This window comes from Castor canadensis, chromosome 2 (genome assembly GCF_047511655.1).
Source record: "Castor canadensis chromosome 2, mCasCan1.hap1v2, whole genome shotgun sequence".
Taxonomy (NCBI): Eukaryota; Metazoa; Chordata; class Mammalia; order Rodentia; family Castoridae; genus Castor; species Castor canadensis.
Genome location: NC_133387.1, coordinates 106,033,420 through 106,061,201, shown reverse-complemented (window position 1 = coordinate 106,061,201; position 27,782 = coordinate 106,033,420). Strand labels below are relative to the sequence as shown.

At 40.9% G+C, this 27,782-nt stretch overlaps 1 protein-coding gene across 1 annotated transcript; it reads right to left on the bottom strand.

Moving 5' to 3' along the window:
* LOC109685920 (uncharacterized) lies at positions 1-27,721 on the bottom strand. Its single transcript, XM_074065463.1, is given in 5 exon segments — positions 1-13,042; positions 13,045-14,556; positions 16,244-16,336; positions 17,125-17,285; positions 27,261-27,721. Coding segments are annotated over 5 exon segments (2,016 nt in total). The 5' UTR covers positions 27,320-27,721; the 3' UTR covers positions 1-12,851.
* Between the last annotated feature and the right edge of the window lie 61 nt (positions 27,722-27,782).

Genomic DNA, 27,782 nt, shown 5'->3' with positions numbered 1-27,782 from the left:
TTCTTGAGTTCTTGACTCTATGCATGCTTAAATTGACATTTATGGCATGCTTCACGTGGATTTTTTTTTTCCATGTGTGTCTTTGAACATCTTTAGGATGATTCTTCTAAAGTTTTATGTCTATCATGTCTAACTAAAATACAGGCATTACTTTATGGAAAGTAACCTTAATTGCTTAAATTTTTCATAAGTGTAATTTACATTCAATTCTTTCATAATTAGTTCTATTAACAAATGAGTCTTTCTCAGTTAGTTATTGTGTAGACACACAGTTTAGCATTGCCTTTTTTCATGGTTTTCTGAAAGATTTTTCAAGGATCATGTTGAACTAGAACCTAAATCTCTATGTCCAACAACAATAAGGCTATCTTAATATTGTTCTGCTTGGCGTGACATGTGTAAGAAACTATTGTAAGGGAAGATTTTATCAAAATAATTGTTCATGTTTTCTATTGATCTTGTCAAGCTTTTAAACACTTAAACTAAACCAAAACTAGAGTTCATTTATGTATCTGTTCATTTAAAAGTCTCTCAAATGACCACCTTAAAACTGTGTTCTATATCTAGACTTTAAGTATTGTACACTTAGAGTTAAAAATTGTCCATTTAATATATGTAAAATTATCAGCTAAAGCTTTCTTTTACTCAACAGGATTACACCTAAACCTTTGGCATATAAAGTGGTTAATGAAACTTTTGTCAGTTTTGCAGTCATGATCGGAACATTCAGAAAAACCCTGCCATTTAGGAAATCCTGCTATTAAAAACCTGACCTGTATTTGTTTTAGCCAAATGAGTGTTACAGTTTATATGAAATGTACTTGTGTATAAGATTTGGTATCACAGGCAATGTCTTAACTTGTAAGAGATCTAAAGTTAACGATGCTATACTTTCACAGGGTTGTGTCCATGTTCTCCTAATTGTAAAAAGGAGCTTTTAAGTGTTGCTGTTTTAATGCTGTCAGTCATAATTATTTTCCTAAAATGCCATCTGCAATAGAAATAGCCAAAAGTTCTGGCAATTCCTAAACTACTTTCAGTGTTTTAACCATGGCTATTCTAAGTCTTGTCATTCACAGTTTGGGTCCTTCTCTGGAGCATTTGCAATCAAATCCCAAAAATGACTCCACCAAGTACCTATGTTTCAAGTGAATCAGCCATTTAGATATTTGCTTTTTTTTTTTTTTTTTTGCTTTTTGTATTATCCTTGTAAAACTCTTAACTGTTGCCTGTTGGACTTCTGCATTATTTCTAAGATGTCAAGATATCATCTATAGTGAAGACAAAACTAAAAATGGATGCCAGGTAAGCCCACTTCTTCTAAACTTCTTTTCTTGTTTATAATTTGGCCAAATGAGTCTTAATTGGCACTGATTTCCACCTGACCTGCCCAATGCTTCCACTCTGACATGAAAAACATCTGGAAAAAGCTATTCCTACAATGAAGGACTTTCATTAATATATAAGGGTTAATTGACAAAATCTTCAGAGGACACTCATCAGAGACAAATGGCATACAAGGAGTTTGCTTTTTCCATGGTGACATCTCTCCTTTTAAAAGCCAGTCTGAGATTCTGAGGGGTACTGATGAGGGAGCCAGAGGTCTTGGGGGTCAGAGGAGGATGGGTGGCAAGAGAGAGAAGGCCAGAAACCCAGCATCCTCAGAAACATCTTTCCCTGTTATTTCAGGTACTACAGATGCACCCACCTCTGCAACAGGCTAGGGTCTCCCACTGAGGTAGAATATCTTGCCAAGGACAATGAGGTAGAATAAACTTCTCATGTGCACCCAAGAACCAAAGAGATAGTTGAGTGTTATAACAAGGCCCTTCGCTCAAACCCCTTATGCTCTGGATCAAAAAGTGGATTAATCCTTTTGTAAGGTCAGGGCCCTGATGTCCCAATCATGTAACAAAAGCCCCACCTTTGACTCTGCTTTATGGAGGGCCAAGCCTTCAATGCATGAATATTTGGGAGCATTTACCATTCACCCATTAACATTGAATTCCTGACTTCAAAGGTTCAGGTCCATCTCACAACGTAAAATGCATTCAGTTCATCTGCAAGAGTTCCCATAGTCTTAACAGTTCCATAGTTCCTCAAAAGTCCATTTCCCTCTGAGACTCAAAGCAAATTCTTATCAGTGAAACCCCAGAAAATCAAAAGAAATTTACATATTTCAAGGTATAATGCATCAAGGGTAAACATTTTCATTCCAAAAGGGAGGAAATGGAGAAAGTAAGGTGAAATCAGACCAAAGCAAAACCAAAACCAAGCATACTAAACAATAAACCCTATACTTCAGGTCCGGCATCAGGGACACCTGGTGCTGTGAACTGAGCTCCAGAGAGCTCAGGCAGTCCTGCTCTGTGGAAAGCAGAGTATGAGAAGCCTGTGAGAACTTGACATAAGCACAGCTGTGTCAAATAATCTGCAGGCTGAGTTTGGCACGGCCCCAGCCATAGATGGGAGAGAGTGGAGTTGTGCCCAATAATCTTCAGGTTGAGTTTGGCACAGCCCCAGCTGCAGAAGGGAGTGAGCATAGTTATGCCCAAAAATCTGCAGGCTGTTTAGCATGGCCCCAGCCACAGAAGAGGGTGAGGGCAAAATGCAGCAGAGCTGTTCTTCCTAAGATGTTTACTTTCAGAATGAAGCAGTCTCAGGTTTCTCCTGTTCCCGAGAACTACAATGTCACACCCCTCCCCCCAAGAACTGTTGCCCCCAACTCCTTGTTTTTCCACTGTATATAATAAACTCGCTGGAGGTAGACGAGACTGCTGTGTGTCTCCATCTGAGCGTCCAGTCCACCTGGCACCAGCTTTGTGCATGTTTTGTCTTCTGTCTTTTGTCCATTCTTAATCTCCCATTGCCCCCAGTTAGGTTTTTAGGGCAAGCTTGCAGGGGTCATGAGAGGTGGCACCTGAACAGGGACCTAACTACAGAGGAACTTGAAGCCAGAGACAAGGAGACACTGTCTATGAAGTATACAACTAATGATGAGAAACAAGTGAGATGTAATAGAAAAGAAGTAAGGAGGAGAGAGTGAATTGAATACAGCCAGGTGTAAAAACATGGGATAGTGTAAGTCTAAGGAACAGGAGCTCTATATACATGCTTTAAAACCTATGCTAAAGATTAGAGGAAGCAGAGTCAGGTTGCTTCAGCTTATGCACTTTTTAGATTTCATACAAGAAACTTAACCATGGCTCCCTGAGGAGGGCACTTTAAATTTAGAAACATGGAACAAGGTAGAAGACAGGCTGAGGGCGTGGCATACGGCTGAGGGGCGGGAAGCTATGCCCATTTTAACTTTTCATTTGTGGTCTATGATTAGAGATTGTTTGGGGCCTACTCCCTCACATAAACAAAGATTTTCCTACTCAGTATTCAAGCTGGAATGTCGGATTCACCCCTTATAACCAATCATCCAGGAATGTAAGAGGCAGTATCCCTTGAGGAAACAAAATACTGCAGGCAGCGGAGCTGCTGAACCATCAGTCCCACCTTATGAGGTCAAGTTTTCACATAAAATTAAAATTCAGTCCAAACAGATTCTGATTCTGATTCAGTGTCATATGAGGAGGGTCATTAGGACACTCTGGCCCATAAAGTACTGGGAACCATGAATATGGGGTTACCTCCATGGGCCAGGAGACTTCCACTCTAGCTAAAAGTCCCCTGCAGGCTGCCTTGCAGGCAGCTCATAGTCAAGGAGAAGATGCAGCTGGATTTAGGTTTTACCCTGTGCTTCAGAGACTAGACCCTAAAAACCCTGGCATGCAACAGAGATTTCATCAAAAGATCCCATTTAAAACTTTAAAGGAGTTGAAACAAGCCTGTACAATATACGGCTCTACAGCTACATTGACACTGGGGCTATTACAAAATTTGATAGGAGATACTGCTATGCCTCCAGATGACTGGACAGGGCTGGTTAAAACATACCTCTCTCCAGGTGATTCCTTGCTGTGGAAAACAGATTTTATAGTTATGTAAGGAGCAGGCAAACCATAATTTGGCCCATGGAAGTCATATCACTGCAGATATGCTCATGGGAAGATGACCTTTTGAGGTGTAGATAATCAAATACAGTAACCCCTCAAGCTTATCAGCAGATTGCCATTGCAGGCACAAGGGCATGGCGAGAACTACCAAGGAAAGGAGAAAAGACTTTGGAATTAACTACCATTCTCCAAGGTCCCAATGAGCCATATGGAGAGTTTGTGGCATGCCTGCTGCAAAACGTAGGCAGGATAGTGGAGGATGCCAAAGCTGGAAACATACTGGTAATACAACTGGCTTCCAAAAAGGCTAACAAGGCCTGTAAGACAGCCCTTCAGCCATACAGAAAAACAGCTACTCTATAGGAAATGATTAGAATTTGTGCAGATGTCGGGCCAAGTCACATCCAGTGCATACTTTACCTTCTGCCTTAAAGGAAATGTTGCACCCTGGGGGAAGAAAAAAAGGAGCATGTTTTTTCTGTGGAAAAGAGGGACATTTTGCTAGGGAGTGTGGGAATAAGCCCTGACTACAGCTAGGTACCTTGGGACACATTGCCAGGCCACCAACTGGTGCCAATGGGCCAAGGGCTCGAACAACCGGGATATGTCCTTGGTGTGGGAGGGGAAAACACTGGGCAAAAGAATGTCACTCCAAAACAGATATAGATAGGTAACCTCTTATAGACAGGGAAAATTCACACAGGGCCTGCCCCAGCCCTGTAAAACAGTGGAGGCGATTACTATGAATGTTCCCACCCAATACCCACCATTGAAAACCTCGTTTGCACCACCCCAGGAAGCGCAGGATTGGACCTCAGTTCCACCTCCTGATATGTGATAATGCCTGATTTGGGAGTGCAAGTTATCCCTACGGGGGTCTATGGCCCTCTGCCCCAGGGCACAGTGGGTTTAATATTAGGGAAAAGTAGTGCAACCATAAGGGGATTACAGGTTTATTATCCAGGTGTGATTGATGAAGACTGTACTGCGGAAATTAAGATAATGGCCCAGGCACCAGATGCCTTTGTACCAGTATTCCGAGAGAATAAAATAGCTCAGCTGCTTATTCTCCCAAATGTGAAGAAAGGCAAGGTGTTAGCTCATACCCTGTGGAGAGATAGAGGATTCGGCTCCTCTGATCATCCAGACTGGGTACCTCAAGTAACAGAAGATAATCTGGAAGTGACTTTGTACTTAAATGACAGATGATTTGGGGGATTTTTGGATACTGGTGCTGATATCTCTGTAATTGCTGCTAGACATTGGCCAGAAAGTTGGTCTTGCCAACCCTCTGTTGCTGATCTGCAGGGGGTAGGGGCTGCTCATGGCCCACTCCAGAGTGCTCAACAGCTCTGATGGAGGAATGAAGAGGGATACTCAGGGCTTTCTACTCCTTTGTCTTAGACAATCTTCTGATCAATCTGTGGGGAAGAAATGCATTAGAGAGTATGGGAACTATAGTCTGCAGTCTTATTAGCGCGGTCTCTCACTAAATGTTTCAACAAGGCTATAATCCCATTAGGGGATTGGGAAAATATAAACAAGGTAGGTTACATACTGTACAGCCTTTAGGGAATCTAGGAAGGATGGGGCTAGGATACCAGGCCACGCAGCATTTTCAGTAGGGGCCCTCCAGGTCCAACAAATTAAACACTTAGATCACTGGGCTCTCAACAGATCCAGTCTGGGTGGACCAGTGGCCTTTGACAGGGGAAAAATTGCCTACAGCCACAGTTCTGGTGAAGGAACAATTAAAAGCAGGGCATATTGAGCCTACCTATAGCCCTTTCTAATCCAATTTTTGTGATTAGAAAAAAGTTGGGAAGATGGAAGTTCTTACAAGATTTAGGGGCTGTCAACAGAGGGAGCACTCCAGCCTGGCCTTCCTTCACCCACAACTATTCCATTAGAGTATTATCTTTGCATTCTTGATCATAAAGATGTTTTCTTTTCTTTTCTTTCTTTCCTTTTTTTTTTAACCATTCCTCTCCATTCAAAAGACAGAGAAAAAATTGCTTTCATTTTATCATCATCAAATCATCAGGCCCTGGATGTTGATTTCATTGGACAGTGCTGCCCCAAGGCATGGTTAACAGTCCCAATATGGGTCAGGAATTTGTTGCTGTACCAATAGAACCTACATGCCATAAGTATCCAGAAGCTTCATTACATGGATGTAATTCTGATAAGTCATCCCAGTGAGTCTACACTTCTACTAATCTTGACAGATCTTACAAAGATGTTGAGGCCTAGTGATTGTGCATTGTCCCAGACAGGTACAAAAAATGCCTGCTTTTCAATATTTAGGGCAAGTTATCAATGGACATTTAACCATCCTCAAAACATAGAGATCAGGAAGCATAATTTTAAAACTTTAAATGATTTACAAAAATTGCTAGGATATAGCAATTGGCTCAGATGCTCTCTAAAACTTACCACTGACATCTTATCTCCTCTTTTTCAACTGCTCAACCTAATCCTTCCTCACTTCAAGAACTTATAGAGGACGCCCAACAGGCATTGGTTAAGGTAGAGAGAGCAATTACAAAGCCAAGCTTCAGCACTAGGATCCACAGCAGCCTGTTCAATTACTCTCTGGCAATTGCAGGGGGTGTTGGAATGGTTACACTTAAGTCACTCTCCTACTAAGGTGCTTACACTGTATCATGAGCTGTAGCTAGGCTGATTGTTCTGGGACACACTCATTTTGTGAATTGCTGGGGCATGAGCCCAGTAATATTGTTTTCACATTTTCAAAAGATCAACAGCATTGGATATGGCAATTCTCAGACTTATGAGTCTGCACTGGCTAATTTTCCAGGACAGGTGGGGGAACATCTCCCACATTCAAAACTTACATTTTGCTTCCCTTCACGTTTGTCTTTCCAAAAATTATACTATCCTCCCCTCACCGAGGCTGTCACAATCTTCACTGTGCTTCTGGACGTGGTACTGCTCTTACTACACCAAAGATTGCCCTAAGTTTAAACATACTGTTTTGGCCTCTGCTCAAAGGGCAGACCTTGATGATGTTCATGGACCTCAGGGACTTTCCACAACAACCTATCAATCTACACAGTAATAGTCACTATGTGGTAGGTGTTTTACACCACATTGAAACTGCTTATGTTGGCCATACTAGTAATGAAGTGTTATTTAATCTTTTCTTTCAGTTGCATATTCTGGTACAAAATGTGAGCCATTTGTGCTCACATTCTAATCTCCCTGGGTCACTTGCTGATGGTAATGCCTGGGCAGATAACCTAGTCTCTGGGCTTGCTTTGGGCTTGCCCATGCAAATTTTTGCACCCATAGAAGCTGCCCAACTCAGTCATCCTTTGTACCAACAAAATGCTTCAGCCCTGTGTAGGCAATTTCACCTTACCAAGGAACAGGCTCAACAAATCATTACATCAAGTCAGCAGTGTGTCACATGTTTACCACAAGCATATAAAGGGGTTAACCCACGGGGCCTTTGGCCTGTAATCTTGTGGCAGATGGGTGTCATTCACGTTTCCTCCTTTGACTGGCAGTACTATGTTCATGTGTCAGTGGACATTTATTCAGGTTATATCTATGCCTTCGTGCATGCTGGTGAGGCCACTAAACATGTCATCACTCATTGTTTGGCTGTCTTTGCTGCCATGGGTAAGCCTCAACAGCTCAAGATCAACAATGGCCCTGAATACAATTCAACTGCTTTTCAGCAGTTCTGTGAGGCCTATCAGATACATCACACCACCAAAGTTCCTTGTAATCCTCAAGGGCAGTCCATAGTGGAATGTACACATGCCACCCTCAAAATGCTATTTAAAAAGTTAAAATGGGGAGATGAGGTAATTCCCCTAGCTAGCCAATTGCATAAAGCTTTTTATGCCCTTAATTTTTTTGAACTGCCCAGAACAGGGTTTAACACCCACTGAAAGGCATTGGCAACCACAGGAGCTGACTGGCAGGCCTCAGGTTCTTTGGGAAAATGTGTTGACTGGCAAATGGCACAGTACTAGTCCTGTTCTGATGTGGGGACAAGGGCATGCTTGTGTTTTCTCCAGAAGATGCAGAACACCCAGTGTGGGTACCATCGTGATTTGTGAAGCCTCTGGACCCCCTGGCCCCAAAGATGAGGAGGCTGTGACTGGAAGACTCTCCCCAGGAAAGGGAACCACTGAGGCTGACTCCTCTGCCAACCAGAGGGCAGCCAAGGAAATGACCATCAGCAAGATAGACGCGGAACAGTGAGCCACCCACCTGGGGTCAAATGAAGAAACTAAAGGACATGACGATGACAACAGTAACCAGTAACCTGGGGATGGCTGGGAATCCCACAGCAATATCACTGGTGGCATTGGTCATAATTACAATACAGGTGGGTGTAGTCCAGGGCAATGCATACTGGACTTTCATTCTCCACCTGCCAATGGTGCATCCTATCACTTTAGAGCAACTCTGTATCTATTTTTACTGATATAGTGCACATGGGAGGTCATTCCTCAGGACATTTGGTGTCTCAATATAGTGACTATAACTTTACAGGTAAAGCTCATCTTATGGGTGCATGGGAACAAAGCAAACAATACTGTAGACATAAGGCAATTAAGGCAACAAATATTGGCCATGCAAAAGGCTTATGATAATGTTTCTCCAGCTAATATGCAAATACTATCCTTGGTGAATTCAAGGATTTTAATCCATTAAACATGCTAGAGCACTCCTTCTGGTGTTTGGCAGGAATATATGTTATTGTTCGCCTGCTTTCTTGTTCCTTCAGTCAGATGCCACATGTACAAAGACAACTGCTTGGAATGGGGGATGGGCTTCATCAGGAATATTTTAAGTAATAAAAAAGGTGGAGATGTGGAAAGCAGAGTATGAGAGGCCTATGACAACTTGATGTAAAAGCACAGCTTTGTCAAATAACCTGCAGGCTGAGTTTGGCATGGCCCGCAGAGGAGGGTGAGGGCAAAATGCAGCACAGCTGTTTTTCCTAAGATGTTTACATTCAGAGGGAAGCGGTCACAGGTTTCTCCTGTTCCCAAGAACTATAATGTCCCACACTTCCCCACCCCAAAACTGCTGCCTCACCTCCTGTTTTGCCATGTATATAATAAACTCACTGGAGGTGGATGAGGCTGTTGTGTCTCCATCTGAGCACCTAGTCCACCTGGCCCCAGCTTTGTGCATGTTTTGTCTTCTGTCTTTTGTCCTTTCTTAACCTCCTGTCACCCCCAGTTAGGTTTCTAGGACATGCTCACATGAGTTGTGAGACTGTCCCTTGACAGGTGCAACCAACATGACTGCTCTTGGGCTGGCTGTGCTCACTGCAGCTGTCCTTCCCTCTGTATATCATCTACCATCCTGGCAACTGACCTCCAGTAGTCTCCATGAAAGCTTGGGTTCACGCTCACAGCTTCACAAGTTGACCTCTCAACAGCTGCTTGCAGAGGTTATAGCCCTTCTGTATACTGCTTGACCTCCCAAGCTTTCCTTTGACATCTCCAAGAAAGCCTGTATGTCCCATATTTTTAGCATTCTGTGGACCTAAAAACAAACATCCTGTGGAGGATGCCAAAGTCAGTCACCTAATTGTACTGTACAGCCTGAGCCCGCTTGAACCTTACCTTCAGCAGCCTCTGAGTGCCTAGATGGCTGACCATGGGGAAATGAATTCCAGGAAGACAATTCCCCCAGGAGGCCTAGGAAAGCAGAGAACCTCAGGACTCTTCTCACTCAAGTCTCTGAAAGAGTTCGGTGACTATGGCTCACACCTGCAACCTTAGCTACTTGGGAGACTGAAATAAGGTGGATCATGGTTTGAGGGCATCAGGGAAAACACTTCTCAAGACCCCATTTCCAAAATGACCAAAGGAAAATTAACTGTAGATGTAACTCAAGTCATAAAGCTTTAGGTGTAGGGCATCTAGGTTGTTTCCATAGCTTGGCTATTGTGAATAGTGCTGCAATGAACATTAGTGTACAGGTGTCCCTATTGTATCCTGACTTACCTTCCATTGGGTAGATGTCCAGCAGTGGTGTCATTGGATCATACGGCAGTTCTAGCTTTAGCTTTCTGAGGAATCTCCATGAGGCTTGCCACAATGGTTGTACTAATTTGCATTCCCACCTATACTACATAAGAGTTCCTGTTCTGACTCATCATCACCAGCATTTGTTGTTGATATTGCCCTTGACTGTGGCCATTTTAAGTGGGGTAAGATGAAATCTAAGTGTTGTGTTGATTTACATCTCTTTTATAACCAGAGAAATTGAACACTTCATGTATTGGCCATTTGTATCTCTTCCTTTAAGAGTTCCTTATTTAATTCATGAGCTCATGTCTTCATTGGGGTGTTGATTCATTGGGGGTTGAATTTATTGAGTGCCCTGTAGATTCTGGAATTTAGTTGCTAATGGGACTAGTAGCTGGCAAAAATCTTCTCCCATCCTGTGCACTGTCTCTTGAGTCTAGTAACTTTCTTTTGCTGTGCAAAAGCTCTTTATTTTGATGCAGTACCATTCATTCATTCTTTCTCTCAGATGCTGAGCCTTTTGAGTTCTAGTTAGGAAGTTGTTCCCTATACCTATATGTTCCCGTGTATTTCCTAGTATTTCCTGGAGTAGTTTCAAATTTCCAGGCCCTATATTAAGGTCATTGATCCACTTTAAATTGATTTCGGTACAGGGTGAAAAAAATGGATCTAGTTTCAGTCTTCTACATGTGGATATCTACTTTTCCCAGCAGTATCTGTTGAAGAGGGTGCCTTTTCTACATCGTGTGTTTGGGCTCCTTTGTTGAAGATAGGTGGCTGTAAGGTGAGTGGGTTTGTGTCTGGGTCTTCTATTCTGATCCATTGGTCTTCCTGTCAGTGTTTCCGTCAATACCATGCTATTTTTATTATTATGGCTCTGCAGTACAGTTTGAAGTCGGGTATTTTGATGACTCCAGCATTGGATTTTGCTCAGAATTGTTTTGGCTATTTGAGTTCCTTTGTGTTTCCATGTATATCAGGATTGAATTTTCTAATTCTTGCAGAATATCATTTGATTTTTGATAGGGATTACATTGAACACATAGATTGCTTCTGGTAGGTATGGCCATTTTCCCAATGCTGATTCTACTTATCCATGAGCATGGGAGATCTTTCCATCTTCTGATGTCTTCTTCAATTTCTCTCTTCAGTACTTATAGTTTTCATTAAAAAGGAGTTTGGTTCTTTAGTTTCCCTCATTAAATTTATTCCAAGCTCCTTTATTGTTTTAGAGGCTATTCTATATAGGATTGTTTCCCTGATTTCTTTCCCAGTCTGTTTGTTGTTGGTATATACAAAAGCTACTGAATTCTGTACATTGATTTTGTATCCTGCTACTTTGCCCAAAGAGTTTATGATTTCTAATAACTTTGGGATGGAGTTTTTAGGGCGTTTTATGTATAAAATCATGTCATCTGAAAATAGGGATAGTTTAATGTCTTCATTCTCTATTTGAATCCCTTTTATTTCTTGCTCTTGTCTTATTGCTCTGGCTAGGAATTTCAGAACTATATTGAATAGAAGGATCAAATGACCTTCCTGGAGTTTGTCTGTGTGTATCTTTTATTTTGGAATCTGAGTTTTTCATTAGACTGGCCAAATTTTTCAAATGCCAGGGTGAATGAGATAATCAATTGAACCGATGTACAGGTTTTCTTTTAATTTCCCGGGAGGATCTCAAAGTCCTTCCACAGTACCATCAGACATCTGCTCAGGCTTTGGTCAATGCATTTTGATCACTCATCTCATCAAAGGACTGATTTCATCACAGCTAGTCAATTTACCCACAAACGTCAATAACTATCCATCTGTAGAAAGCAGGAGGTGTAGCTGGCATCGTGGAACAGAGGCCTAATAGTCCGAGAAGGCTTTTGATCTGGGTTTTTTACTGTTGGAGACAGTAATGCTAAGGTCTTGTAGGACTCATTTCCTCAGGCTGACTCCTGATACAGAGATTAAATGCATGCCATACCATTAGGCTCTAAGGTCCAACAGAGTAGAATGGATCACCTGAGTCTCCTGTCATCTGCAGCACATGTGTAAGTGTTCACAGAATATTCTTTCCATTTTAATCAGGCATTTATTTTTCCATATTCAGTCTCAATTTTTTAAGGTTTGTTTAAGTCTTTTATCTTAAATACCTATACTCTTTTATGGTCCTAAACAGAATCATATTTACCTCTCAAATTACAGTTAGGAGTGGGTCCAATTCGAGGGGAGGAAATAATTTTTTTAAGGTGTGAAGTCAGTCTACCCAAGTGATCAATTTCTGTAACTGAGATTTTTATTTTATGCATACTAGGTGTTACTTTTGGGTTTTTCATCCATGTGTCAGGATTAATTACGGTCATTAATAGAGTTAACTGAACTTATCACAACTCATTGTGCTTTTGTTCTTCCCAACAGAAAAGGAGGTTGGTCCTTTGGTTCAGATGGAGTACGTCCAAGTCGGGGTGGACAACAAGGTCATTGTTACATTTCAGGCCGGAAGGCAATGTTCATCACTTGTATCTGAATCTCCACACAGAGCTGTGAACTGTTGTCCAGCGGAAGTGGAGGCAGAGAAACACAAGTGACTTTTGGAGGACACATAGTCTCTGCCATAGAGGATTTTCCCACCATGTAAATTCTGATGTTTCCTGAGGTTTGATTTCTGAGAAAGCTCTTCTACCTTCAAAGACTCCTCTCTTGTGAGTGGTCTGATGCTTGCTGAGGAGTGACTTCTGGCCAAAGGTTTTTCCACATTGATTGCAGATAGGGGTTATCACCAGTATGAATCATCTCATGCATAGTAAGGTATGACTTCCATGCAAAGATTTTATCACACTGACATACAGGGCTTCTTCCCAGTGTGAATCATCTTATGCCTAGTGAGTTGAGACTTTGAGACAAAGGTTTTATGACACTGGTTGCACTTATAAGGCTTCTCCCCGGTGTGAATTCTCACATGCATCCTGAGAAATGACTTCCAGATAAAAGTTTTTCCACAATGATTACATTGATGGGGCTTATCCCAGAGTGCATTTTCTCATGCTGGGTGAGGTGTGACTTCCAGCTAAAGGTTTTTCCACACTGACTACAATGATAGCAGTTTTTCCCAGTGTGACTCCTCTCATGTATAGTGAGCCCTGCCTTCTGGCTAAAAGATTTTCCACAATGAGTACACTCATAAGGCTTCTCCCCAGTGTGAAATATCCCATGAATAATGAGATATGACTTCCGTGCAAAGGTTTTACCACACTGACTACACTTATAGGGCTTCTTGCCAGTGTGAACGCTCTCATGATGGGTGAGGCATGACTTAAAGCCAAATGTTTTTCCACACTGACTACATTGATAGGACTTCTCCCCAATGTGAATGCTCTCATGATGGCTGAGGTGTGACTTCAAGCTACAGGATTTTGCACATTGCTTACATTGACAGGGCTTCTCCCCAGTGTGAATTCTTTCATGTTGGGTGAGGTGTGACTTCAAGCCAAAGGATTTTCCACATTGATTACAATGATAAGGCTTGTCCCCTGTGTGAATTCTTTCATGTTTGGTGAGTTGTGACTTCCAACCAAAGGATTTTCCACATTGATTACACTGATATGGCTTCTCCCCAGAGTGACTGCTCTTGTGCTGGGTGAGGTGTGACTTACGGCCATAGGATTTTCCACATTGATTACACTGATAGGGCTTCTCCCCAGTGTGAATTTTCTCATGCATGCTGAGGTATGACTTCCAGCCAAAGGCTTTTCCACATTGATTACACTGATAGGGCTTCTCCCCAGTGTGAATTCTCTCATGCATGCTGAGGTATGACTTTAAGCCAAAGGACTTTCCACATTGATTACACTGATAGGGCTTCTCCCCAGTGTGAATTCTCTTGTGCTTGGTGAGTTGTGAGTTCTGACCAAAGGTTTTTCCACACTGATTACATGGATAGGGCTTCTCCCCAGTGTGAATTCTTTCATGCTGGGTGAGATGTGACTTCAAGCCAAAGGATTTTCCACATTTACTACACTGATAGGGCTTCTCCCCGGTGTGCATTATCTCATGTATAGCGAGGGTTGACTTCTGACGAAAGGATTTTCCACACCTAATACACTGATAGGGCTTCTCCCCAGTGTGAATCATCTCATGCTGGGTGAGTCTTGACTTCCAGACAAAGGATTTTCCACACTGATTACATTGATAGGGCTTTTCCCCAGTGTGAGTTATCTCATGCTTGGTGAGGTGTGATTTCCGGATAAAGAACTTTCTGTACTGTTTACACTGATAGGGTTTCTTATCTGCATGCATCCCCTCGGTCCAAGTAATGAGATGCGTGTTCTCACATAAATTCAACTCCTCAGGCGTCACTGCTAAAGAACCTGCATTCTTTACAATCAAATTTGAAATATGGTGTGAACTCAAATGAAAGGCATGTCCTAACATAACCCTCCCCTTAGTTGGTGTGTTGTTCATAGTGATTTCAGCTTGCCACAAATGTCTGTCTTGACTTTCCTCACTGGTTTCAATTATGACATCCACTCTCTGGACATCTAAAATGAGAAAAGAAGAAAATAACCACATCCATGAAAAATATCTAAGTATTTCTATGAAATGTGCACTTGTACATAATGGAGGTTCTACTCCTACTGGCATAATATTTCATAAAAATCACAACAGGTATTGGCTGGCAAGTAAGTCGTTTTCTTCCTACTGGCTTAATGTAATAAATCACACTGACAGATTTTTATATATTGAACTGTTTTTTCTTGCTTATTTAATTTTTATTCCATGCCATAGTATTTGAATAAAATATTCATCAGCAGCCTACTGATGGTATTCCATGGAGTGCTTCTCCCCTGCCATTTCTTTTCCCCATTCATTTCCTCTATTGTTTTGACATTGTTGGGGTCTCATGCTGCTCTTCTTCTAATTATTCTACTTTGGAGGGTGCAAGCATTTTCAGAATGAGCTACTTGCAGAATAGAATTGAGGAACAACTAACTGCCACTATGGTTCACTAGGCTAAGTCTGAGACTGTTCTCATTTTATTATCAACTCCCTAGGTAAACTGGTACATAAGTTGAAATAAATAATAATAAATGAATAATTAAAAGTTTAAGTCAATTTCCAAAACTGTACTTCCAGGAGTGATGTAGACCTCAACTTAGATCATCATTTTGACCTATTATGAATAAAATTTTGAAAACAGGAAGTGAAACTCAAGATCTGCCCACCATGAATGTAGCCCAGTGGAACACTACTTAACCAGCACACTAGAGGCCCTAGGTTCATTCCACAGCATAGCAAACTTAAACAAACAAACTCCACATAAGACAATCTTCTCTGACCAACCTTCCTAAATGATCACATCTCATGTTTCTTTTTTTCACTTTGATTAAATATTCCTCATGGTTCTTATTTGGCTATTTCAAATACATTAATTTTTCTCTCAGCAAACTGTAAATTCTATGAAAGAGACATTATTCTATTACTTTCTGCCATTAATACAACTATAAAATTCCCACTGCTTCAAAATCAGCTCCAATAGGTTTGCTAAAGCAAAATAATTTGCAAATAAATGTCAGACAATATAAATCCATGAGAAGCGAGGCATGGGGGCGGATACAATCACTGGAGAAGCAGAAGCAGGAAGATCGAGACTACAAGGCCAGCCAGGGTACATATCAGGAGTCTGTGTCAAAAAAAATTTACAAACCATGTGCCAGAGGTAAACACCTATAATTCTAGCTAAGTAGGTTTTGAGATTGGGAAGATATTGGTTCAAAGGCAGTCCCATGCAAATAGCTCACAGGACCCCACCTCCAATATAATGATAGTGAAATGGGCTGGAGGTGTGGCTCAAGTGGTATAGCACCTGCTTTGCAAGTGCCTGCCTGCTTTGCAAACTCAAAGCCATGAATTCAAATCCCAACCCCACAAAAAAAAATTTAAGTAATTTAAAAAATCCATGATGATGGAGGATGAGACAATTGAGAATACTGAGAAAGTAAAGAGCAAAGAAAAAGACCTAAGATTAGGGTTTAGATGAGGGATAAAAGGTAACAATATATGTGTGAGAGCCCTCCCTGCACTCTGTAATGCACAGGTTTGATGTGTAGAAGGCCAATGTCCTCAGGTCTGCAATCTGGAAGATAGTCTGATGAAATCAGCACAACACGGCCAGCATCTGCTTAGTTCCATTCTCATGGCATCCCCACCCAGTATGCAGTGACTGACCTGGTGGGCTTAGGTTTGGAGGTTCTTTGCCCATCCATGGCTCTGCTCCTTGCCCCAGCTTGAAGATCAGCTCAGGTTTGGTGATGCATTGCCCTGTACATGCCAAACAAGGTAAGGACATTGACAAATGATTAAGTGAGAATTTTTACCCTACCATCCTTTTCTACAAGGAAGGACATGTTCTGTCTGTGCTGCCATCAAAGGAGCTGCTAGTCACATTGCTTACCAAACACTTGAAGTAGGACAAGTCTCACTGAGGAGCTACATTTAAAATTTTATTTAATTTCTTTCTCATTTTTCTTTAAGTGATATATTAGCATATTATAGTTATACCAGGGATACACAGTAACATTTACAAAGTCCTTATAATATATATTAGTTAGATTTACCCCCTCTATCATTCTCCTTTATCCTCCTTCCCATTGTCAGAAAAGTTTCAATAGGTCTCACTGATCCATTTTTATATGTGAATACATAATACCTCCATGACTTTCACCCATTCCTAATGCCATACCAACCCCTGGACTTGTTCTATCTTCTTGTCCTTCATTTTTTTAAAAAATGACATTTTTGTTTATTTATGATGGTTATACAAGGAGTTTCATTATGACATTTCCATATAATATATATACATACACATATATATGTATGTATGCATTATGCCATGAATTGATTCATGCCCTCCATTATAAATCATGTTCTTTGAAGCAAGACAAACCCCAGCTTTGGAACTGTACAATGAAGGGGAGCTGTGTACTCTTCATGAGAGAGGGTGAGTAACTGAATTCTTCATGGGATGGAACTGTGCACCTAAATAGTTTTCATGTATTTACTAAGAAGACCACATTTGCTCCTAAGTAATACAGGGCAGTTTCACTCACCCAGGGACACCAGGCTGCTGTAGGTCTCCAGCATCACCTCCCTGTACAGGGTCCTCTGAGCATTGTCCAGGTCCCGCCACTCCTCCCAGGTAAAGTCCAAAGACACATCCTCAAACGACACCAACTCTTGGAATACCATCTTTGTTCTCAACTCACCAGCCCTAGAATATGGAAGTTCTGGCTTTTGTATGCAAGGGGATTCTCATACATATTTTGTAAACAATGCAGCTTCTTTTGTACTCCATAGGATAAAGGAAAGTTACAGAAATGTATTGCCATTGTAATAATTTGTTAAGTACTAAAATACTATAACAAAGTTTAGTTATACAACTAAAAACAATCCTTTTGTAGATATTAAAGTATGAGTAAAAACAGGCCTGGTGATACATGGCTGTAATCCCAGCAATGAAGAGGATGAGACAGGAGTAGTGGGAATTCAAGGACAACCTGGGCTACATAGGCAGTCAACTCTATTTTTAAAAAAATATGAATAAAATTGAAGCGGCTTATGATCTGATATGAAGACATTAAATACAAACAAAAACCCTCCATCTGATAGATGAATTCATTTACAGCTTCAATGTAAATGCAGCAAGGAAAGAGAACATACAATTCTATTTTGCAGATGAATCTGCACTTCACTGAGAAGCCTAGAATGTTTACCCCTTCCATTTGCTAAAAACATGTTCTTATGGCTGCAAGACAACTACAGATGTCCACTCACAACCACACAAACAACAATCACCACATTAATGGAACTCCGCAGAGTACTGTGTTGAGCTGAATGAACTGGACCATGATGAGAGATAAACACAATACTGAAGGCACTGATTATGCATTCCATATACATAAACAATCTCTAATAAGAAATTTAATGTGCTTGTTGTTTTCCAATGACTTATAAGGTAAAAGTATGTACAAAGGCATCATAATATTTCCTTCCTAACTCCAAAAGATGCTACAACAGATGTAAAACATGACGTCAGCTAAGAACAGGTGAACAAACTGAGCAGATCTACATTTCAACAGTCATCCCTGGGAGGAGAACTGGAAAGACTTAAGGGAGAGTTAAAGAGTAAAAAGCAGAGTGGAACATCAGGTCACAAAGAAGTAGGACTGCAGAACAGAGAATTAATCTTAAAAAGGTGAAAAAAGAAAAGGGCAGAAACAGAATTTGGTTAAGAATTTGATGAGTAAAGATAAAAATATATTTTATTTCCAGATAATCTGCATGATTGCTGCCACTGACATACTGGCACTGTTACATGAACTTTAGAAAATGAAAGAATACAACAGCAGGCTGGGTGCCTCTGGTTCATCCATATAATCCTAGTTATGTTGCAGGAAGAGATCAGTAGGATCCTAGTTCAAAGCCAGGATCATGACACCCTATTTTGAAAATACCCAACATACACACACACACACACACACACACACACACACACACACAAACGCACACCACACACACACCACAAGAAAACAACAAAAAAACCCTTAAAAAAGAAAATACCAACATAAAAAAGAGGACTGGCAGAGTGGCTCAAATGGTAGACCACCTGCTTAGCAAGTGCATGGCCCTGAGTTCAATCCCCAGCACCACCAAAAATAAATAAATACTGATAATACAATGGCAGAAATGACACAGACTTGAATATATCACATTTGGAACATCTGAGACCACATGTATGGGATGGCCAACTGCCACTTACATACATGATTCCAGAGTTCAGAAGAGAGATGTACGTTAAAGACAAGAAAATTTGTTAAGTAACAGAATTTTAGTCCTGCCTAAAGTTATCAGAGTGAATGAAATGGATTGACTTCTAAGAAGGAAAGTAACAAGAAAAGAATATAAGAAAACTAATATTTCCTGATAGGGGACAAGAAATACACCACAAAGAAAGAATATTCAGAGTTTGTCACAAAAAAATTTTAAAAGCTCAATGTTAAGAACTCTGAGGCTTTCATGATGGTGTACGCTTATAATCCCAAGACTCAGGGAGCTGAGTCAGGAGGATCATGACTTTAAGGCCAGCCTGGGCTACATAAGGAGACCCTCTCTCAGGATCAAAAAAGGGAAAAGGAGCTTCACTTACACAATTAAGTATATTCATATTCTATGGCAACAAATTGTTCCAATGGTTCACACAGACATTGAGAAGGTTCTTTTTCAAATACCATACAGGGCCAGGCATGGAGATATATACCTGTAACCCAAGCACTCATGAGGTGGAGAATGGAGGATCCAGAGTTCAAGCCCAGTCTGAGCAATAAAGGGATGATAAGGCGAATATGACCTAAAGAGGAATTGTACCTCAAAAATAAGAAAATACAAGTACAATCCTGTTATCAGTTCTGCTTTGGTTAGTGTATGAAATGCCCTATAGGACCAGGTGTGAAAGGCTAGGACCCAGCCCATAAAGGGACAAGCAGATGACAGAATCTTTGAGACATGATGGAAGGCATACTCTTGAGCAGATATTGAGACCTAGTCAATTCTTGTCTCTCTTTCATAACCTGGCTATGAGGTAAGCAGATTCCTCTTCCATGAGCTCCTGACATGATGTACTTTTGGGCCTTGCACAGGCCCAGAGGCAATGGGGCCAAGTGATGACACACTGAAAACGCCAAAGTCAACAGACAATATATATATTTCCCCCTTTAAGTTGATTGTATCTGGTATTTTGACATAATGATAGAAAGCTGATAAACACAGGAAGCCATCACTCCACCCCAAAATCAAATACAAAGCTGTAGAAACTGGAAAAAAAAAATTCTTCCTGGATCAAAGGGGAGTGGAGGAGAGAGCAGACACTGCAGCCAATCTGTGTCATTCTATTATAGTAGCCTTAATAGAAAAACACTGCTTGTCCTCCCCTATATCTTACCATATTACCAAATTATTATTTCCAACAGTTCCTTTGATTTGGCATGACAAGTCAGGCAATGAAGAAAATACTTCAAGGCATAGTAAAGAGCAAAAACCACAATTTGAAGGGGCAGAGGACCAGACATGGCATTATCACAGAGCAAATTCAAAACTCTGATTAAGGCACTAAACAAGCTAATGGATAAACTACACACAGCATGCAAGGACAGGTGGGCAAAAAAAACTCTAACTGTGTATTAGCTACAAGAATTTCATTTAAATACAAACATATATGATGGCTCACAAAAGTAATTCTAGCTACTCAGGAGGCAGAGATCAGGAGAATCAAGGTTCGAGGTCAGCCCAGGCAAATAGTTCTAGAGACCCTATTTCAAAAATACTCAATAGAAAACAGGATTGTCAGAGTGGCTCCAACGGTACAGTTCCTGACTAGCAAACATGAGGCCCTGAGTTCAACCCCAAAAAATAAATAAATACAAATGAATTAAAAGTAAATGGATGGAGACAGGGTGAATGTGAACAAAGTACACTACATGCACGTATATGTATGTAAATATCACAATGAAACACATTAGTGCAATTAATATATACTATTAAAATGTTAATTTAACAAAGTAAATGGAGAAAATACATCATGCTAACACTAATCAAAACAAATCTGGGACCTAGCTAATTTGTTGAGCACATGCCTGGAAAGTTACAAAGAAAAGGGGCATTAAGTGATAATACAGTGATCACTTCTGCACCATGCAACAACTCTGAACATGTATGCATCTATCAGCAGATTCTGCCACCATGTGAGAGCAACATTCTTAGAAGTGAAAAAAAAAAAAGATGAACCCACAAGCACAACTGGAGACTTCAATGATTCACTCCCAAAAATGGACAGAGCCACCAGGTATATGATCAGTAATGACATAGCTCAACTCAACAACAGTTGGGTTCCAGTGCATGTGACTGGTATCAACAGATCACTGCTACCAGCAACAGATTACACATTCTTGCCAAGTACATGTGGACAATCACCAGCAAAGGTCACCTTCTCAGCCATAAAATACACCTGAACAGATTTTTAAAAACTAGAAAGCACACAATGTCTACTTTCAGACCAGAGTGGAACAAAGTAAGAAAAAGATAACTGAAAAACTCCAAATATGTGGAGATTAAACAACATACTCACAGATAGTGAAAAAGAACTCAAGAGAAATTTTTAATTTTGAACTGAATGAAAATGAAAGCAAGATGCAGCAAAAACAGTGCTTAGAGGAGAACTGATGGCATGGAATGTGTATAACAGACAAAAACAAGGATCTAGAATCAATAACCTAAGTTGCAAGCTTAGGAAACTAGGGGGAAAGTAAAACTTAAATCCAGCAAAAGGAGAAAACAATAAAAAGAACTATGAGTCAAATCAGTTATACTGAAACAAGAAACTCAACAAAGAAAATCAATAATAGAATAAAGAAGTTCCTTAAAAGCATCAATAAAGAAGAAAAATAGAGGAGATGAACCAATTCTGGTTATAATACACATACACATGGAAATGACACAAGAATACTCCCATGTAGCTCTCCCCACACATTTTTTATAATAAGTTTTTTGAGATCAGGTCTCCTGAACTATTTCCCTGGGATGGCTTTTAACTTCAGTCCTCCTGATCTCTGTCTCCTGAGCAGCTGGGATTAAAGGTATGAGTCACCAGGTCAGGCCTATTAAATTTTTCTCTTTTTTCTTTTGGACATTTCAATTTCAAAAACAACCACTTGAAACAGTTTAACACTTCATATATATGTTCCAAGAAGAATGTTCTCAGAATATATACAATATCAATATACAAACTGACTTACGGGTGGAGGCATGGCTCAAGTGGTAGAGCACCTGCCTGGCAAGAATGAGGTCCTGAAGTTAAACCCCAGTACCAACAACAATGAAAAAAAAGTGTTAGCATACAAACAATAGGCAAACACATTTTTTCAAACAACGGAATAACTATCGGTGGTGGGAGAGACCTTGGATAAAAGAATAGTCATCCTTAAACATGTTATGAAAAGTAGCATTTCTGCCATGGACATGCAATCTGCAAAATTTCCAAAGTGAATAAATATTATAAAATTAAACTGACATTAAGATTTTTAAGAAACAGAACGCACAACTTCACTGTTCTAAAGATAAAGAACTTTTCTAAACATGCACTAAAGCAAACTCTATAGAACCACACCCTCAAATAAATGCTCTGCACCAGAGTGTGGAAGGGATCTCACATATGAGAACTAGCAAGAGAACCATAAGTTCCATGTCTACAGTTTTCCCTATGGGAGCATTCCCAGACATACCCCCAAATCCTATTAGATCCCTGATCAAGGATATGTACTGGACAAAAAAGGACACCCAAAGAAAATATTACTGAAGATAATCATAACAAAAGAAACCAAAATAAATCCCTGAATCACTGTATAGATGTGAGTAACAAAACCAAACCAAGAGTCTGTCAGGACGTGGTAGTTCACACCTGTAATTCCAGCTACTCAAGAGGCAGAGTTGAGGAGCATTGAGGTTTGATCCCAGCCCAGGCAACAGACACACTACATCCCAATTAATAAGCTGGGTGTGGTGGTAGCACCTGTGATCCCAGCTACAACAGAGGTGACAAGACAGATGACAGCCAGTGTCACCTGTAGTGAACTTTTAGGTGTTTTTCTCTACTAAATGTTTCATGAATACTGCTGACATCTCATGCATACAATTATAACAGAATGATTTATGGAAAGGAACGTGTGCAGTAAGAAATCAGTTATACAACATCTGGTTGTCTGCTAATTGCCTTAAGGCCTCTTGCAGAAACACCCAACCACATAAAAGCCAGCAAGACACCAGGCAACTGTACTCTTGACTTGCATGGCTGTAGCCCAGGTTTCTCCCTTGATGGTGTCACTTTCACTTCTAACTTTAAGTAAGCTTTGCCACACTTCCTTGTCTCTCAGATCAATTCTTTGATTGTGTCCCCAGACAAGAGCCTGACCTAATTGCCAGGCCCCACATAACAACCAGAACCTGATTCAATCGACCTTCCTACCAGTGTCAAAACAGGAAGGACAAGACTCTGGACGTACTGAGAGAGGCCAAGTACATTCTGAACTTTGGTGAAATGTGAGTAATTTGTGGCCAGAACACAAATTTCGTGCCACTACTGACCTTCCAGTTGGGACAAGTGATATCTTGTAGCTGACCACACTGCCCTGAAGTAGACCAGAGACACAATGAAACCCATAACGTAAACAGCACAAGCCATACTGCTCTGTCCAGTTCCCTGAACCTCAAAATTTTGACAGTTAAAGAGAAGTTCCATTTAAATCAGTAAGTTTTTAAGATGGAACACCTTAAACATCACTAGAGACCATAGCAAGTACCTTAGATTGAAACATAGACTTTGGAGACTTACATTTAACTTTAGGCTGCAAATAAATGAATAGTAAAGCACATTTCACAACTATGTTCTGTCTCAAAATACAACTGTGAATTTAATATGTTCAGCTAATGAAGCTATTACTTTTTATTCTTAACCACCTATAAACTACAGTTATAGTCCATAAACATAGCCATACCTGGTACAAACATACATTTTTTGTTATTCATTCACAAATAGTTAGCTAAAATATCAGAGAAACTAAATGCAGTCTTTAAAGGAGTTTGTAAACATGACAGATCCTTTTGAATTACATAAAATTGTATATTAATAAAAAGTACAAATACAGTCACTGACAAATTTATTTACTCAAGTTTGAAATTATGAAAATTTGTGTTACTGGTTATTATTCTTTGCATATTTTTTCATTCACCTTTTCTCCAGTGTGTACCACTAACTCCTGAATGCTTTTATCTAGGGCACTCCTGAGGATGTCACCACGTGTTCTCTTTAGAGGCACTGTTCTGTGCAAACACAGTCTTCAGGTTTTGCCAGGAATGACATCTCCAGTTACAATGTTTACTCATGAGCATGCTCAGATACCTCCCTACATGCACTGTATTCAAACAGTAGGACAAAATGAAAAGAATAAACAAAAGTTGCACAAGTTGACTCCAGATAAGATTAGACCTGACAGAGAGGAAGGAGTCCTGGAAAAAATACAACTTTTGAGGGTTGGATCACTGGCAGGACAGCTGTGCTACTGTATGTAAGGAAGTGTAAACCACCTACTGAGAAGACTGGGGCCCAGGATGCAGCACTTGGTTGAGTTATATTAAGGAGCAAAAAAAGCAGAAGAATTCTGGAATAGAGAAGACATGGTGAGAAATGTTGTGACAGGGACTAACAAAGAGTGTCAAGGAGCACATTGCAAACACCAGCTTCAAATCTCGCAAATGACAGTGATACAGGACAAATGAACAGTGAGAAGGTCTGCCAGGAATTGTGATTTTGAACAGTGTGCACATGTGCATGTTGGATGAAAGACAGGTAAAGAGTCACTGAACAACTTATGACCAACTCAATCCTCCAGATACTCCAGGTTTTGTCCACGAATCAAATATGGCCTTCCAAAAGCTGCCTGGGATGACATTACTTTAACAACTCCTGAAAAACTTATTAAGAGAGAACTGCTTTAGCACCAGATAACCATTTCCACTGCAGAACATTAGAAGTGGTATTTCTAGGTTGGTCCTGAACAACTCACTATACCATCTATAAAAGCAGGTAATGTGTTAGCCTTTGGTCAAGTTTTTATGTCCCATGAGAAATTAGCATGCTCTCTTATCAGATAGCACTCAAATCACGTAACAAATGTGCCTTCCCCTTGTCATGGTATCAGAAAGACCAGAGATCAGGCCAGGTATGGTGGCACACACTTGTAACCCTAGATACTCTGGAGTCAGACACAGGAAGATTGTGGTTCAAAACTAGCAGGAGCAAAAAAGTTAGCAAGACTATTACTCAAAAAACAAGCTGGGTGTAGTGCATCACATCTCTAATCTCAGCAATGAAGGAAGCAGAGGTAGGAGGATTATGGTGCCCTAGGCAAAAACAAAGCCCCTGCCTGAAAAGTAACTAAAGGAAAAAGAACTGGGGGCATGTCTCAAGTGGAAGAGCACATGTCTAATAAGCACAAGGTATTCAAACCTCAATACTGTACTCCCCACCAAAAAAAGTCTAAAGACAAATTTGTACTCAACATAGATGATTTTAGAATCTGAACCCTTGCCTATAGTTGGTAAAGTGGTTCAAGTGGTAGAGTGCCTGCCTAGCAAGTGGTACTGTGGCTCTCAGTTCAAACCCCAGTACTACAAAAAAAAAAAAAAAGAAAAGAAAAACCCCTGCCTATGTCTACATGCCAACTGTATCTTATTTTACTCATTTCTACCATTCCAGTTTTATTCACAGACTTCACAAAGCTCATAAAGTACTATGTAAAACAAAGTGAAGAATAAACAAACAACTCACCAGAAATTGGTTCATTTTTTATTTCTCTTAGAAGCACATTCTGAAGATGTAGCTAAGAGAAGAGCAGATTTATGAGTCAAAAGACATTGTCTGGTCCTGATTCTCCTGCTCAAAACTCTACACATTAGCAGGAAATACACACACACACACACACACACACACACACACACACACACACACACCTCTCCTTAGAAGAATAGTCCCTTATCCAAGAAAAGGCAACAAAGACCCTAGTGAAGACATACCCACATGTCCATTAATTGGTAGAGACTAAACATAAAATTTATCATTGGGCCAGGTGCTGGTGGCTTACACCTGGAATCCAAGCTACTGAGGAGAGAGATAAGGAGTGATAGGTACCAGTTAGACAAAAGCGATGGCCAAAAGAGGGGACAGGGAAATATTACTTTAATAAATATTTAAAGGGAGAGACTCTGACATTGGAAACAGGAGAGCCAGAAGAGCTGGCCCTCTCCCATCTCTCCCATGTCCTTTTAGGTGCTAAATTATGGGAACAGGGAGACATAGAGGAGGGACCTGCTTCTACTTACCCCTCGGAGATGTTAAGGAGCTACAAGAATCTTTGGATGGGTGGAGAAAATCAAAAGAAAGTTCTAGAGCACACCTACTGTCTCTTGTGATTTGGGTTGAATGTGGGTGTGATTAGGTGTGAAAAGGGAGGCTGACCACTCCCTGTTTTAACAGCCATCTGAGCCACCCAGACCCATTATATGTGACCACAGGTATTTCCCCGGCTCTCCAGTACAAGACTTACGAAATGGGGCCCAGCATTTTCAGTTTTTGCACCCATTTCTCCCTCTCCCTACAAGACTTACGAAATGGGGCCCAGCATTTTCAGTTTTTGCTCCCATTTCTCCCTCTCCCCCTCCCTCTCTCTCTCCCCCACCCCAGCCTCCCTTGCTCTCACTCTAGAGAAAAACCTGCTTTTTGTCTGTTGAAAGTATAATGCTTTCCTAATAAACTTTACTGTTACATTCACTGAAGCTTTGCATGTTGCTTGAATTCTTCTGCTGGATCAAGAACCAGATAATTGACTGGAGAATCCAAGATGACTAGGGTGCAGAACCACAAAGTGTGAGCTCCATAACTCCAAAACCTTGCTGAGATGCTAGAGCCACACTTGACAGAAATAAAGCACCAAGGAGAATCAAAACCTCAACCCCCTGAACCCCTAGCCCATAGAAAGCTTCTTCACGCCACATTACACTGAGAAAACAGGTGGGCTGCTGCTGCCGCCACCCTCACCACCGCCACTGCCAGCTCCAAACCTGCCTGGGAGACATTTGGCAGACCAAACAGGTGAGCACAAAGCATCACGCAGTATTCCCCCAGGCACCCCTGGGATAAACCAGCATAGCCCCCTGGGCAGACTGACCTCCCCCCCAACAAAAAAAAAAACTGAACAATAAACAAAGAACTGAAAACTAGCACACAGCAGAGGGAGTGGGAATGCTGAAAGCGCACTGGAGAAGGGGAGAAGGGCAAGGAGCTAAACTCTGCCTGAACTATCAGTAAACAAACAGCTGGAAAGGCAGGAAGGACAGGAAGGCTGAGTGGGCAGGTGATAAGCCACTGCCTGAAGCAGGGCAGGTAGCAAACCACAAAGCTCATCTCCTAAGCCAGTGAGCAACACCCAAAGTCAAATGGTCCCACAAAATTGAAAAACAAACAGCAAACCATCACAACATGCTGACGACAGGGGGCCAGCTGACAGATCACTGACATTGCCCCAGACAAAGGCAGTGAGGCAAAGAAACAAGCCCCCAGTAATTAAGCACACTGAAAACCCACCTCCAAAGTAAGACAGCTGGTGGACTACAGAGCTGATCTCTTGAACCTGAGGACAGCATGCAAACTTAAACTGCCACACCTCACTGAGGGAGGAACTGACCAAGCAGCTGCCACTGGAAGACAGAAGAAAAAAACACTACCCACAAGCCAACCACCTGGTAAGACTACAACAGAGCTTCTGCTTAAATACCAACACTAGGACTGGATGCTGGAGGAGTAACACCAGAACTGAAACTAAGACTGAAATTCTATTGTTCTTGAACCTGGAGATTTTTTGTTTGTTTGTTTGTCTTTGTTTCTTGTTTGTTTGTTCATCTTTCCCCATTGATTTCTTTGGGTTTTTTGTTGTTGTTAGTTTTATTATTGTGGGTTTCCTATTTTTACTATTACTCCTATTATTATTTTCTTTTTTTCTTTTCTCTCCCCTACCCAGCAACTCATTCTGTCCCCTCTCACCCACTCTCTTCCCCCAGCCCTCACATTCCCCTCTCATTCTCCCCTAACCTGTCACCAGACTACCCC